We start from the raw sequence: 14,048 nt of genomic DNA, 5'->3' as shown, positions 1-14,048 counted from the left end.
TTCAGTGCTTATTCTCTGGCACATAACAGGCATTGAGTAAGTTAAATGATTTGAGTGATTTCCAGTCATTATAATAAACAGTTGAATATTCATTTCTGTAACATACTATAGAAGATAATAACAGTGAACATAATACTAGCCTTATCTTTCAGGAGCTCACTAGCTAATAAAAATAGATACTGTATAAATATAAGACAAATAAATATATTTAAGCAAATATAAAACATTTAAATCTATAAACAAAATAAGACAGTATATATACAAGCTACACTGGGAGAATAGGAAAGGAGCAGTTAATTTCAAAGTTTTTTTAAAGTTCATTCATTTATAATCTCTACGCCTAATGTGGGGCTCAAACTCATGACCCCAAAATCAAAAGTCACATGCTCTTCTGAGTCAGCCAGGCACCCCAGGAGTAGTTAGTTTTAATCTATTTAATGAGGATAGCACTTTAATATGTAACATTTGTATTTAGTAATATTTTCAGTAGAATAAATATTCTCTGGTAATAATTTTTTAAGTTTATTTGTTTTGAGAGAGAGAGGGAGAGAGCACACCAGCACAGGAGGGGCAGAGAGAAAGGGAGAGAGAGAATCCCAAGCAGGCTGTGCACTGTCAGCACAGAACCTGTCGAGGGGCTGAAATTCATGAACTGAGAGATCATGACCTGAATGGAAATCAAGAGTTGGATGCTTAACTGACTGAGCCACTCAGGTGCCCCTCTGATAATAATTTTTAAATGACTATGCTAGAATTTGGAAATTGTGAAATTCTATTTTTTATTCTTATTTCCTGTGGCACACAAAAGGAAATATAAAAGGCTTCAAATCATTCATAAAAGAATAGCTTTCTGAGTACAATGATTTTATGGCACAGGGAACAACTGCCCTTCTCAGAAATCAATAAATCGCCAGTTACACATACCTGCATTATTTTATTGTGTCATGTGTTTGATATAAAATTAATCAAATTATATATTATTCATCATTACCTATACTCTATTACTGAAAACCTGTATGAAAGAATTGACTCTTAGTCCTGGTTGATCATGGCAAAAACTATTTGACCAGCAGATACAAAATTGAAGCCAGTTAAAGAGCACTGTTCGCAATGACAAGCCTGAGACCTGACTTGAAAAACTGTTGAGAGATAATGCGAGGTATACACTCCAGAGCATACTGGTGACTCTCAACCCAGGCTGTGCCTTTGAAAACACAGATTATCCCAGGCACCAGCCCAGACCCACTGAGTCAGAATCCCTGGGGCTGGAGCACTGGCACGTGCATTTTTTAATGCTCCACACGTGATGCTGATCCACAGCTGGGGTTGGGAGCCACCAGGAACCTTTCTGTGTGGCAGAAATGCTGGCTGTCCACCAGAGTTCTGCTCCCCTTCCATAGCAGGTAGTCACAGCTGGGCACTGACTGCCCAGCAGTCCCCCTGGCATTTAGGCAGGGCTTTGTAAGTGAGTTCTGACCGGTGGAACGTAGGCAAAAGTGACATCCACCACATCCAGGCCTAGCCCTTTAAAACCTACTTGACCGTCCACTTCCTCTCTTTCCCTCTCCCCCAGCAGGATGTCAGTGCCCAGGGCAGCCCTCCATGTTCAAAAGAGCCTCATGCCAGGTGTCCTCAAAGTTCAAAATCTTAACAAAGAGATCCTTGGTGTTTTACTCTGCTGGACAAATGACCATAATCCCTTTATAGTTATTTTCTGGATAAATATTGTGACCTCTTTCAAATGCATATTAAACAAAATTTTTTTTAATGTTTATTTATTTCTGAGAGAGAGAGAGAGAGAGAGACAGAGCGTGAGCAGGGGAGGGGCAGAGAGGGGGAGATACAGAATCCGAAGCAGGCTCCAGGCTCTGAGCTGTCGGCACAGAGCCCGACACGGGGCTCGAACCCACAAACTGTGAGATCATGACCTGAGCTGAAGGCAGACACCTAACCGACTGAGCCACCCCGGCGCCCTCAAATGTGTATTCTCACTACTCCTTTCAAATAGCCTTTTTCAAGTTTGCTAACTTATGAGCACAGGGTCAACTCTCTCCTTCCCTGTTAAGTGTCCCACAGTTTTGTCTTCCCTACAGGGTGTCACAAAACCCCTCCTCCCCTGCTGTGTACAAGACAGTCTTAGAGGGGGTCTTAGGTGTATAGTTAGAAAAAGAAAACCTGTAGTCTTGAAGTGTGAGGGCCCTGGAATGTGGTACTTCCCAATCCTTAGTTGGTGAGCACTTTCCTCCATCCTTCCTGCAAGGCAGATCTTACAAAATGCAGTGTGTTGCTTTTAAATTGAGTCCACAGTGGGGGTCTTTATTGAAGGTAGCAGATCTCTGCCACCCTGGGTGCCTAAATGACTGTGGAACACAGCCATCCCCGCTCCCACCTCCTTGCTGCCCATCAGACTTTACCTAAGAGGAAAGTCTTTATATGTGAGCACCTGAGATTTAAGGGTTTATCTGTTACAGTATCCAACATTACCTTAACTGATACATATAATGACCCATTCCTACATAGATTCCTAACTGCAGGTTGTATCTTGTCCTTCCCAAACATAGCTTTGACCGTAAAAGTTGGGTATGACATACATTGCCTGGTTGGTGGTTACTAGTTATATCTCTCAGTTCTAGTCTCATAAAGGGAAGAATCTTCTGAGGTTTTCCCGTCATGAAGTCCTCCACATTGACATGCCAGACTACCTATTAGGAAGCCACAGGAAAGACAACTTTCATGTCCTGTTCTGAGATAATGAAATCACTCCTAAAAACTCTGTGCACAGGAAATATCTGATGAGGCTTGTGGATTTATTCTTTGTCATGGGCTGATTTGTGTCTCCCTATTTCATATGTCAGAATGTGACTATTTCCAAAGATAGAGGCTTTAAAGAGGTAAGTAAGGTAAAATGAGGTCCTTTGTTTGGGCCCTAATCCAATGTGACTGGTGTCTTTGTAAGAAGAGGAGAGTAGGACACAGAAAGGCACAGAACATATGAACATGAAGATGGCCAGGTGGAAGGAGAGAGGCCTCAGAAGAAGCCAACCCTGCCAGCACGTTGACCTTGGACTTCTAGCCTTGAGAACTGTGAGAAAATAAATTTCTATTGTTTAAGCTACCCAGTGTGTGGTACTTTGTGATGGCAGTCCAAGCCGACTAGTACAGTCTTGAAGGTGGTGGCCAGGACAGCAAGGACAACCTGAAGTGGTACTGTGGGACATTTTGTGTTAGCTTGAATTAGCATCATGTTTCTTTCCTTTGGTCCCCAACCCCACCCCACCCCGCCCCCCACCCATCGCTTCTCGGCCTTTTGGCTAAGATCAAGTATGGTCCCCAACCCCAGTATGACAACTTACTTTCTCCCCTCTTCTATTATTTGATTCTCTTTCCCCCTTTCTCTATGAGAGAGAGAAAGGAAAAAGGATGGGAGCATCTGCCTGGCCCAGTCAGTAGAGCATGAGACTCTTGATCTCGGGGTTGTAAGTTCAAGTTCCTTGTTGGATGTAGAGATTACTTAAAAATAAAACCTTAAAAAAAAAAAAAAGGAAAACGAATGTGAATGAACAGAAGACAATACTGAGATGATGGGGAAGGGGAGCTGTCCTGTTTCTTCTAACCCTGAGATAAGGCAGAAATCCTCCTACAAGGTGATCACATCACTTATGTCACCCAAAGTTGGAAACGTGTGTGAGTCTGGAAGATGCATAGGGTTGTGCTAACCAGGAGTCTCACGGTCCAGGTGTGTTGGCCTCAGCAGTGGGCTGCCTACTGGTACATCTCTCCAGTTATTCAGCCGTTGCTATGGCAGATCCCACAGTGGTGCCCCTTCTGGCTGTTCAGGGAGCATGCTCAGTGTGATTGGGTTGGGGGTGGCAGGAAGCAGGGGCAGGCACTTGTCTCTTTGGTGAAAGAATGAGTATCACATAACTGAGAGACTGATTCTTTTTTTTTTTTTAATGTTTTTATTTTTATTTTTGAAGGAGGGAGGGACAGACCATGAGAGGGGGAGGAGCAGAGTGAGAGGGAGACATAGAATTTGAAGCAGGCTCCAGGCTCTAAGCTGTCAGCACGGAGCCCCGATTCAGGGCTCAAACTCACAAACTGTGAGATCATGACCTGAGCTGAAGTCAGATGCTTAACCGACTGAGCCACCCAGGCGCCCCCTGAGAGACTGATTCTTGAAGGCTTCCTGTGGGAGAGACATCCAGCAACCATTCCTCAAATGTCTCCCAGTTCTACTGAAATCTGTCCCAGTGCAAGTTGACCTCAACTGGGGAGGATGCCCGCATGTCCCACTGAGTGCTGAGGTAAGAAGGTGGAATTAGGTGTTTCATTTATAAAGTCCCTGGTTAAAGCAAACTTTGTTGTCTTCAGTAGTATGTATGGTTATTTTGCTAATGTTGTCCTAAAATTTCAGCCCTTCAATCTCACAAAGTGTGTGAAACACACTCACATGCACACACACACACACACAAAGAGAGAGATGTATTTTTTTTTCAATATATAAAATTTATTGTCAAATTGGTTTCCATACAACACCCAGTGCTCTTCCCAAAAGGTGCCCTCCTCAATACCCATCACCCACCCTCCCCTCCCTCCCACCCCCCATCAACCATCAGTTTGTTCTCAGTTTTTAAGAGTCTCTTATGCTTTGGCTCTCTCCCACTCTAACCTCTTTTTTTTTTTTTTCTTCCCCTCCCCCATGGGTTTCTGTTAAGTTTCTCAGGATCCACATAAGAGTGAAAACATATGGTATCTGTCTATCTCTGTATGGCTTATTTCACTTAGCATCACACTCTCCAGTTCCATCCACGTTGCTACAAAGGGCCATATTTCGTTCTTTCTCATTGCCATGTAGTACTCCATTGTGTATATAAACCACAATTTCTTTATCCATTCATCAGTTGATGGACATTTAGGCTCTTTCCATAATTTGGCTATTGTTGAGAGTGCTGCTATAAACATTGGAGTACAAGTGCCCCTATGCATCAGTACTCCTGTATCCCTTGGGTAAATTCCTAGCAGTGCTATTGCTGGGTCATAGGGTAGGTCTATTTTTAATTTTCTGAGGAACCTCCACACTGTTTTCCAGAGTGGCTGCACCAGTTTGCATTCCCACCAACAGTGCAAGAGGGGTCCCGTTTCTCCACATCCTCTCCAGCAGAGAGATGTATTTTTGAAAGTAGCTGAGCCAGGATGTGATTGGACAATCCAGATGTCTAGCAGCTTGGACTTCTGGATGATTCCTTTTTTCTTTTCTCTTTCTTTCTTTCTTTCTTTTTACTCAATGTAAGCTACTGAATTTGAGGTCAACCAGGCATAATGAAATATCCTCTTTTTTTTTTTTTTTTATGAGTATGAGTATTTATTTCCCTACATTCATTCAGGAAACCTCATTCCCTTTCCCATCTTGCCTAAGAAAAGCCATTTTCTTCAAAGTGGAGTTTCTTCTTGCACTAGGAACTTACCTCAGGTTGCATCTTCTTTCCTGTTTGGTGGACAGAAGCAAGCAGAGAGCCACTAATGGTCCCACTAAGCAGGTCTGTGGAGAGTATCTACCATTACGATGCCAATCAGTGGGAAGGCAGCTCAAGTGCCCAGCATATCATGTATGCATAAGGAAAACATTTCGGTGTGGTTTTGTCCCTCAGCATTTATTGAGTACTGTCAAGTGCTGAGCTAAGTCCTTTCCACACATTATTTCGTCTTTCCAACAATCCTGTGAAGATATCCCTATTTTACCGATGAGGAAACTGAGGTACAGAGGGGTACAGTAATATGTGCAGGGTTGCAGACAGTGAGTGGCAGATCTGTGGCTGGAACCCAAGTGAGCCCAACTCCAGAGCCCCAGCATGCACCTGAAACCCAGCGTAAACCCAGTGAAGAGAAATACACCTGGAAATCTTAATGGAATTCACAGGGTCTATTTTCTTAACTTTTAATGTCAACAAAGTAGCTATCAGGTTCAGGAGTTTTTCCTCTGTATTATAAATTTAGACACATTGCCTGAAATACAATTCTTGAAGTGAAGAAGATGGCTTTCCTTGACCTATTTCTGAAAAATACATTCTCTATCGAATACTCAGACACACACCTTTCATCATTTTTTAAAGACCTAATGGGTTGGGCTTGTTCACCCCTAATACCCTTTCTTAGGAATACACAATTTTGTAGACTCCAGAAAACATGTATTTGCCTCTTTCCGGCGCTAACACTTTCAGTGGTAGTAAATCGGTCTTGAAAGAGGCCCATTCATTCTTTGGTGCCGTTGGTATACACCAGCAGAAATATTTAGTGGTCTGAAATGATGGATTGGCGTCCTGAACACGTTACCCTAAGCAGCTTAAACCCAAAACAGATACTTTTGCCTGTACGAAGGATTGTGCATTCGGAAATGTTTTTATGATCATCTATCTTCTCTTCCTAGTGAAGAAGGTCAGCAGAAATCTTTACTCGTTTAAATTAAAACTGGGGTGAGGGGTTGGGGGCGGGAGGGCACAATCACACAGGGTTACGGGGAAGCCAGATGTCAGACACAGAATTCTGGCAACACGGTCGAGTGTTCCTGGAGACGGTGCCTTCAAGAATAGACGGGTGTTTGAATGCAGACCCTGATCGAGGCCTTCAGACCCGGGGCGAGGCCAAGCAGAGGCCAAGCAGAGGCCAACTCTGCTCCCCCCTCCCCCGACCCGGGAAGGGGTGGGGTACCGGGGTTGGGGTTAGCGGGGCCAGATTCGGGATGGGATTTGGGGAGAAGTGATGATACTCGGAAGCCGAGTTTGGTAGAGGTGGGCTGGGTGGGAGCTCACCCCAACTCCCGCATTTAGAACAGCCGCACTGTTTCCCTCGGGTCCCACTGTTTACCGTGGGTGGGACGGGGCTGGGCTGCAGCCCCGGCCGCGCACCCTCCGGCGGAGGAGCGCGCCCGCCTCGCCCCCGCCCGCCCCCGCCCGCCCCAGCCGCGGGGTCGCCGCGCTCCGGCGCGCGCTCCCCGCCCCCTCTCCCGAGACGCGGGCGGCGACGGCGGCGCAGGGGAAGGGGCGGGCGGGGGCCGCCGTCGTTCTCTCCTCCCACCCGCGCTCCCGCCGCGCCACGCTCCCCGGCCCGGAGCGAGCGGGCGAGGCCGGCGCGGGGGCCGGCCCGGCTTCCTCCTCGCCGCCCGCGGCCGTCCCCGGGCGGGCGCGCGCCGCGATGGCAGCGGCCGAGCGGGGCTGAGCCCGCCGCCCGCCCGCAGCCCCCGGCCCGCGCCGGCCCCAGCCATGGCGAAGCAGTACGATGTGCTGTTCCGGTTGCTGCTGATCGGGGACTCCGGGGTGGGCAAGACCTGCCTGCTGTGCCGCTTCACCGACAACGAGTTCCACTCCTCGCACATCTCCACCATCGGTAAGGGGCGGTGGCCGGAGTGGGGGAGGCCACCCTCCCCACCGCCGCCGCTGGGCCGGGCGGCCCCCTGCCCCAGCCCGGGAGAACTGGCCGCCTCCCCGGCTAGAGGCGTTGGCGCGGGAGGCCAGGACCAGGGGAGAGATCCCGGTGAAGGGCCACCGCCTGGGGACTTGAGCCTCGGGTCCTGGAGGTGAGGGCGTCCCTGCTGTTGCCCGTGATTAGGGATAGGTTCTCCAGCCTTGCGCTAGGGAGCCTTCTCGTCGGAGCCGAGACCACCGGGGCGAGTGTAGGCCTGGGGACCCCGAGCTGGGGCAGCGAGAATCGCAGCCACTGAAATGACTTCCCCACACCCGCAGGTGGAGAGGGGGAGGGGAAGTAAAGCCTGTGCTCCGGAAGAGGGGTTCAGGGTGGGGAGCCGCGTCACTGAGTCACTGGGTACCCTCCGTTCAGGGGCGACCCAATGTGGAGCCTGGCGGGGAAGACAGGAGGAAGGGAGGGGCCAAAGGGATTGAGTTTCCAGAGCACAGTTGTGAAGGTAAGCCACAAGGTGGGACACCTGGAGGAGGGCGTACGTTCGTTCGGTGAGCGTGTTTGCGTGTGGAAGGGGCACTTTTTAGCCAGCTCCAGAAAAACGTTTGGATGAAGATATGTTTTGAAGGAGGCTGAGGAGGAGAAGAATGTCAGGATTACTGGTCCACACCTGGGGATCACATGGCTGGCAGGACCCACCTTACAGTACATCTCTGATCTGGCAGTGCCAGATCCTGTGCTTAGAGGGACAAGACCTGGTGGCTTCCCAGAGACGACTGTTCTGGGAGGGAGGGAGTGGCCTCCCCTCTGAGGGAGTTTCTGCGCCTTGGGCCTTGAGGGGCCTCTCCTCTGGGAGGTCTGAGTTGAGGCAATTCCACCACAGCTAGCAGCTTTCCCCCCTTCCGTGGGAGAGGGCCCCAGCACTCAGCTCTCACTTGAAGCTTCCACCCCGACCCTCCCAACACACGTTCCTTGCCGGGAGAGAGGAGGGAGCAGGTAGAGCCAGGAGGCACAGAGCCTTGTGGTGAAGAGGCCGGCTTTGTTGTCACATGGACCTGGAGACCTCACTTTGGGACAATGTGACCTTGAATACCACTTAAGCTTCTGAGCTTGGTGCTTCTTATCTGTAGAATGGGAGTGATAACGGTCCCTACCTCCTGAGGTGTTGTAAGGGTTGAATGAGATCATGTTTGTAAGAGCACTTAGCACAAACTTGGACACAGGTGATGCTAGGTGTTACTGTTGTCATTGTCCTTGAGCTCGCAGGGTCTCATCCTCTCTTTGCTTCACTATCTTCAAGGGACCTAGGGTGAGGGAACAGATAACATCCTTCTTTCTCGGGGGCTGTGAGGCAGGCTCCTAAGAGTTCTGGAGCGTGGGCTGGGCCACTGCTGGGATGAGAGATATCTCAGAGGGATGGGCGGGGTACTGGAAGCCAAGGGAGGGCTGCATGCCTCTAGGGAAGGCTCAGGGCAGAGGAGGCATTGGGGAAAGGCCTGGGAGTGAGCAAGGGAGGGGCTGAGGAACGTGATGGGATATGGGGACAGGTTGCAGGCTTGGGGACAAAAGGCAGGAGGTTAGCACTTAAAGAAACTTCCCGTGGCTATTTTTTAGATGGAGTTGGTGCCAGGAGCTGCTGAGCTATTTCAGAGGGCTGTGGGCTGCTGGGGGGCGGTCCCCAGACTTTGCCTGATGAGCAGTAGTTTGCACCCTGTGTCCTGGCCACATTTCAAGTCCTAGGAGTGGCCTATGTTTTTCCCTGGAGCACTTTATTCACCCACCCCATTCAGAAGCTCTTGGGCTCCTGCTCAGTGTTGTTAGGGGAGCTAGCCTCCCCTAGGAGACGTGTCCCCCTTTCCCACAGACACGTGGGAAATGAGGGAACTGATGTTTCAGAAGGTGACCCTTCTAAGGCTTATGTTTTCCTTAAGTCCCTTGCCCCCACATGGCTAATCAGCAGCCCTTCTCATGTCTCTTCCACCTCATCTTCTCCCTTCTTAGACACCTCCTTCCTGCTAGATAGACAAATGTGCAGTTTCCCCACACAGGTCACAGGGACTTGCTCACAGTCCCCCTGGGGCCAACCACTTTGGAGGCAGAGATGAATCAGCAAACCGAGTGGGAGTCTCTCTGTGGCACACTCCCCACGCCACCTCCTCAAGGCCCTTGGTGTATTGACCTAAAACCCGAGCAGGTTCTCTCTTTGCTTCTGAGGGTTGGGTCTACCTTTTGCCAGGATGCAGTGGACTGTTTAGGAGTTTGGATTCCCTGGAAAAGAAAGAAACCTGTCTTTCTTCACACCAGTCTTTTAAAATCTGCCCACTGGGCATTCTTTTTGAAGCTAACCTAGGCACTTGTGAGATTCTACATCGTCTTGGGCATGTTTTTTCAGCATTAACTAAGACTTAGGGAGAGAGTTGGATGGTCAAGAAAAGCTTTCCCTTCAGTGATACAGAAAGTTTCCCATGGAGTTGGAAAGGGCAGCCAGGAGACAAATTAAGGAGCCAAGAAAATGGGTACTACCAAATCATATTCAGTAATTTGTCCATTCAGAAAAAATGCGTGTGTCCTGTAGCTGGGATCAGTGCTGGAGGCTCCAAGGTGAAGAATACACATCATCACTTCTCTCCCACTGCTCCTTGTCTGAGACACATTCTCATACCATGCTGGACCTTGATCTAGGCACCTTTTGCAGAGCTACTTTTGTGAATGGGGAAAATGAGGCATTTCACCAATTATTGCCAAGACAGAGTTCAGATTCTTGGATCGTGTGAATATCACCTAGGCTGGCACTTTTGTGATTTACTGTTTATGCCATTTACTGTCAGCCTGACTGACATTCCAGAGAAGGGCCTGCCAGGGAGCAGTGAAGAGACCTCCCAGGGAGGCCCTTCTTTCTAGTCAGCAGGTGGCCTTGAGCTGGATGTGTGCCCCGAGCAAGCCTTTCCCTTTCCCGTGCAGCTGTGCCCACCCAGATGGGGGTCGTGTACCAGTGCACAGCTGATGCCTTAATGTCCTCTACTGTGTCCTCACCTGTTAAACTAATTAATTAAGGATTCACTACAAAGCACCATGCCAGGCATTTTAGAGACCTGTTCAGTCCACCTTTTCCTGCCCACAGAAGCCCGGAACCTAGCTGGGGAGACAGCACACAGGCAAAAAGAGGTCTGGCCACAATGAAATCTGGAAGCACTTGATGAAGCACTCGTCAAATGTCAGGGATCAGTTATGATCATTGTTACTGTTAACCAAGGTCTTGCGGGCATTATCAGCAACTAAATATCAATGCGAGGGTACAGGAGACAGGCAGTGGCTGGTGAGGGGACCGTGAGTGCTACCACTATTACAGAGGTGCTAGAGGAGGCCAGATGAAGAGGCCCTGCTTGACTAGAAGCTGCAGGGAAGGCTCTAGAAGGAGGGAGGCTGAGGCCAGCCCTTGCAGCGTGGGCTGCTTTTCAGTTCCTGGAGAGGAAGAAGCAGATGGAGTAGAGACGACAGAGGTGGGAATTCAGTGGGTGTTCATGGGATTCTGGGCAGTCTGGCTGGAACCGAAGGGAATTTTTAGGGGAAGAGTGACAACATTCCTCCGTTTATTTTCCTGTCTCCCAGACCATACTTTAAGTGCCTTGAAGGTGAAACCAAATCTCATTCCTCTTTATTTTCGTGGTCCTAGTACAGGGCCAGACTGGAACTTTGTAAATGTTGAATGAATGGATGAATGAGGGCAGAGAGTACTGAGGGCCTGGCTGAGGAGGTGGGGCTTGGGCCTTCACAGTGGCAGAGGTGTCTGAGCCAGGGAATGACATGGTGAAAAGGGCCCTCGGGATACTGGCTGGGAGAGAGAGTTGAGACCTGCAGCAAGGAAACCAGTCAGGGGCGGTGGTGGGTGGTGCCAGCGAGGGGCCCTCCCAGCTCCTTCTCTCTGCCAGACTCCCTTCCTGTGACACTCCTGCCAAACCGCACACCATCTCCTGCCCTCCTTTCCCTCCAGGAGTGGAGAGTCCTTTGAACCAGTCAACTGGCAACTTCTGAAAGGGCCTCATGTGGTCGGTGCTGCCCGCCCAGGCAGGGAGCCGGTATCATCTCCTACATGACACCTACGTGTGGTGGGGCCCTTGGGTTCCTTTCTGCATTGGTGGCCGGGAGTGCCGTGTAAGCCACTAATCAAGCTGAAGGGGCGGGCCTTCTGTTTGGTTTTCCGCCTCCCACCCTTGGTCTTCCCCAAGTACATGGGTCACATGGTCTCTGGACCTTTTTGTTTTAAAGGCCACCTGGGTTCCAAGGTGGCTGCCCCGTGATTTTCCAGTTTGACTGGTTGAACCACCCACCGCTGTGGCCTCAGGGCTGATTCTTCAGGCGGGCTTGACTGCTGCAGGATCCCCTTTCTTGGAAGTTCGGTTTGAACTGGCTTGGGCTGCCTGGGGCCAGGGCTGTGGGTGACTGAAGGGGAGGGAGAGGGCTGGGGAAGACATGGGGGGGGGTGCGGTGCAGGGGCATGGAACCTAACAAACATGGGACAGTTGCTTGGGCACTCAGGGGTCCCCACACCACAAGGAGCCTGGACCTGTAGGGACCGGGGAGGGCTGGGGTGTGTCTGTGTGCCTCACTGCAGGGAGGGCAGGAAGGGGAGAGCAGCCCAGGGCCGAACAGAAAGAACTCTGACAGGCATGAGCGTCCCCATGGCCTTGCTAGGTTCTGCCACCTTCAGACACTTATTCCACATCTTTTTCCTTAGTCTCCACATCTGTGAATTGAAGAGAGTAACAGAATCTTTCTTAAAGGTCATTGTGAAGATTACAGAGGCTAATGGATCTAAAGCACTTGGCAGAGCCGACAATAAAATGGTGGCTGATTATATGATTATTACCATTATTATTCTTATTATTTGTTATTCCTAGCTCATGAGAAAGTTGTCAAGATTAATATGCTGCCAGTAATGTGCTTTGAGGCCATCCTCTTTGCCACTCACGCATTCAGGGGTTTGGGCACTGTTGACTGAACACTAGGTGCCTGTGAGGGGCTGGGGATACAGCAGTGAACAAACAGGAGACAGGGCCTCGGCTCATTCCCTGGGGTCACAGGAGTAGGCTCTGGGTTTCATCGCTGCTTCCATGCCAGCCCCCGCCCCCCCACCCCCACCCCTTGCCCCAGCAGCTCCAGGCTCTGGGAAGGAAGAGTGAGTTGGTGAGGAAGGAGGTGGGGAGGTGGGGAGGTCAGGAGACAGGTGGCCTGAGAGGACAGCAGAAGGGCTCTGCCTCAAGGCTTGGGCCTCTGCCTGGTATCACCCTGCCTCAGGCCCCCATTCCACACACCCCGTCCCCCAAGAATGTGATCCCTGAGAACAGCTCTGAAACCCTCAGAGGCTTTCCTTTCAGCTGCTCTGCACATCTGTGCCACCTTGCCGGCTCTGCAGAACCACCCCCAGCTTTGAGGGCCCTGGTTCCTGCCCCCTCCCCCTCCTCCTCTTCTCCTCCGTCCTACCCCGCTCCCCAGACAGCTTGGTGATGAGCTGTGTAGCATGAAAGTCGATATTTGGCCATTACCCTTCTATCCTGATTGCCAGTTCTTCTCAGAGTGCCTTCTTCTGTAATCTAATATTTGTGCCTGTTTCCCTGTAAAACTGCCAATTTTCTGCACAGGCCTCTGACCTCTTGTTGGCTCTCCTGCCTGGGCAGTGTGCTTTGTCAGGGGTGGGAGGCACAAAGCTTCCTGGACATTTAATTCCTCCCACTGAGGAGGAGAGGATTAATCATCAGCCTCCTGTTTTACAACAGGGGAAACTGAGGCCCCGAGAAAAGCGATGGCCCACATCTTGAGTGCAGGCCGCCCAGACTTGAAACACCTCTTCTGCAGTTGGCTTATCCCAGAAGACCCTTGCACAGCCCGCCAAGGGTTGGCTCTCTCCAGTGAGCCAGACCTGTGCCTCCCCCACCCACCGAGGGCTCCGGGATGGAACCATGTTCATGCCCCTGCTGTTGGCCAAGTCTGCCTCCTTGTCGTGACCCTCTGGGGAACTGTCAGGGGTGAGGATTGAGGAGTCTGGCTGGGGGACCTTTGAGAGTGAGATCTAAGGGTTGCCCTCACATTACTATTTTGATAATAGATTTCCTGAGAACTGTGACTGGGGCCCCATAATCTACAGAGAAGGCTGACAGTTGGCTTCCAAATGTGGGTTGTTCCCTGATTGCTTTGCCCTGATTAAAACTTGTTCTCGCTGATCTTATCTCCTGGAATGTACCGAACTTCATTCATTCACTCATTTATTTACTCACCCACACGTTCATTTTTTTCTCTCCTGTATTCATTTTTGTTGACTAATATGTATTATTATATCTGCTTTCTGCCAGGCAATGAGAATATGAAATGAATAAGATGCTGTGCTGCCCTCTGGGAGCTCAGAGTACAGACAGTTGGGAAGTCAGGCATCCAAACAGACAAGCAGTATGCAAAAGCCATGTCAAAATGCTTTGGAATCACAGGTGATAAATTCCTCCTGAGTTGGTTGGTAAAGGCTTCACAGAAGAAGTGACATTTGAGTGGTTTCTTCAAGACTAAGTAGGGTTCCCCAGGGGGCCAGGGGTGGGGGAGGAGGTGCTGTGGAAAACACCTCACGTGGGGCTTCTACTCTTCTGCCTGGC

At 50.0% G+C, this 14,048-nt stretch overlaps 1 protein-coding gene across 8 annotated transcripts in view; it reads left to right on the top strand.

The window, feature by feature from the left end:
* The window catches only part of RAB15 (RAB15, member RAS oncogene family), a 35,527-nt gene that overhangs the window by 4,566 nt on the left and 16,913 nt on the right, over nt 1-14,048 (top strand). For 2 of the 8 annotated variants that reach the window (XM_042943516.1, XM_042943511.1), the window contains exon 1: nt 7,229-7,380. The exons of 3 other annotated variants lie outside the window; for them this stretch is intronic. In XM_042943516.1, coding sequence (XP_042799450.1) covers nt 7,257-7,380 — 124 coding nt within the window. In that variant the 5' untranslated portion in view covers nt 7,229-7,256. Of the gene's footprint in view, nt 1-7,228; nt 7,381-13,870; nt 13,890-14,048 lie in introns of those variants that run through there. 3 more of the 8 variants (XM_042943513.1, XM_042943515.1, XM_042943518.1) reach the window with 3 other exon arrangements.

The sequence above is a fragment of the Panthera leo genome, chromosome B3, assembly GCF_018350215.1.
Source record: "Panthera leo isolate Ple1 chromosome B3, P.leo_Ple1_pat1.1, whole genome shotgun sequence".
NCBI lineage: Eukaryota > Metazoa > Chordata > Mammalia > Carnivora > Felidae > Panthera > Panthera leo.
The sequence above is the reverse complement of the archived record's forward strand: the minus strand, read 5'-3'. Positions and strand labels throughout refer to the sequence as shown.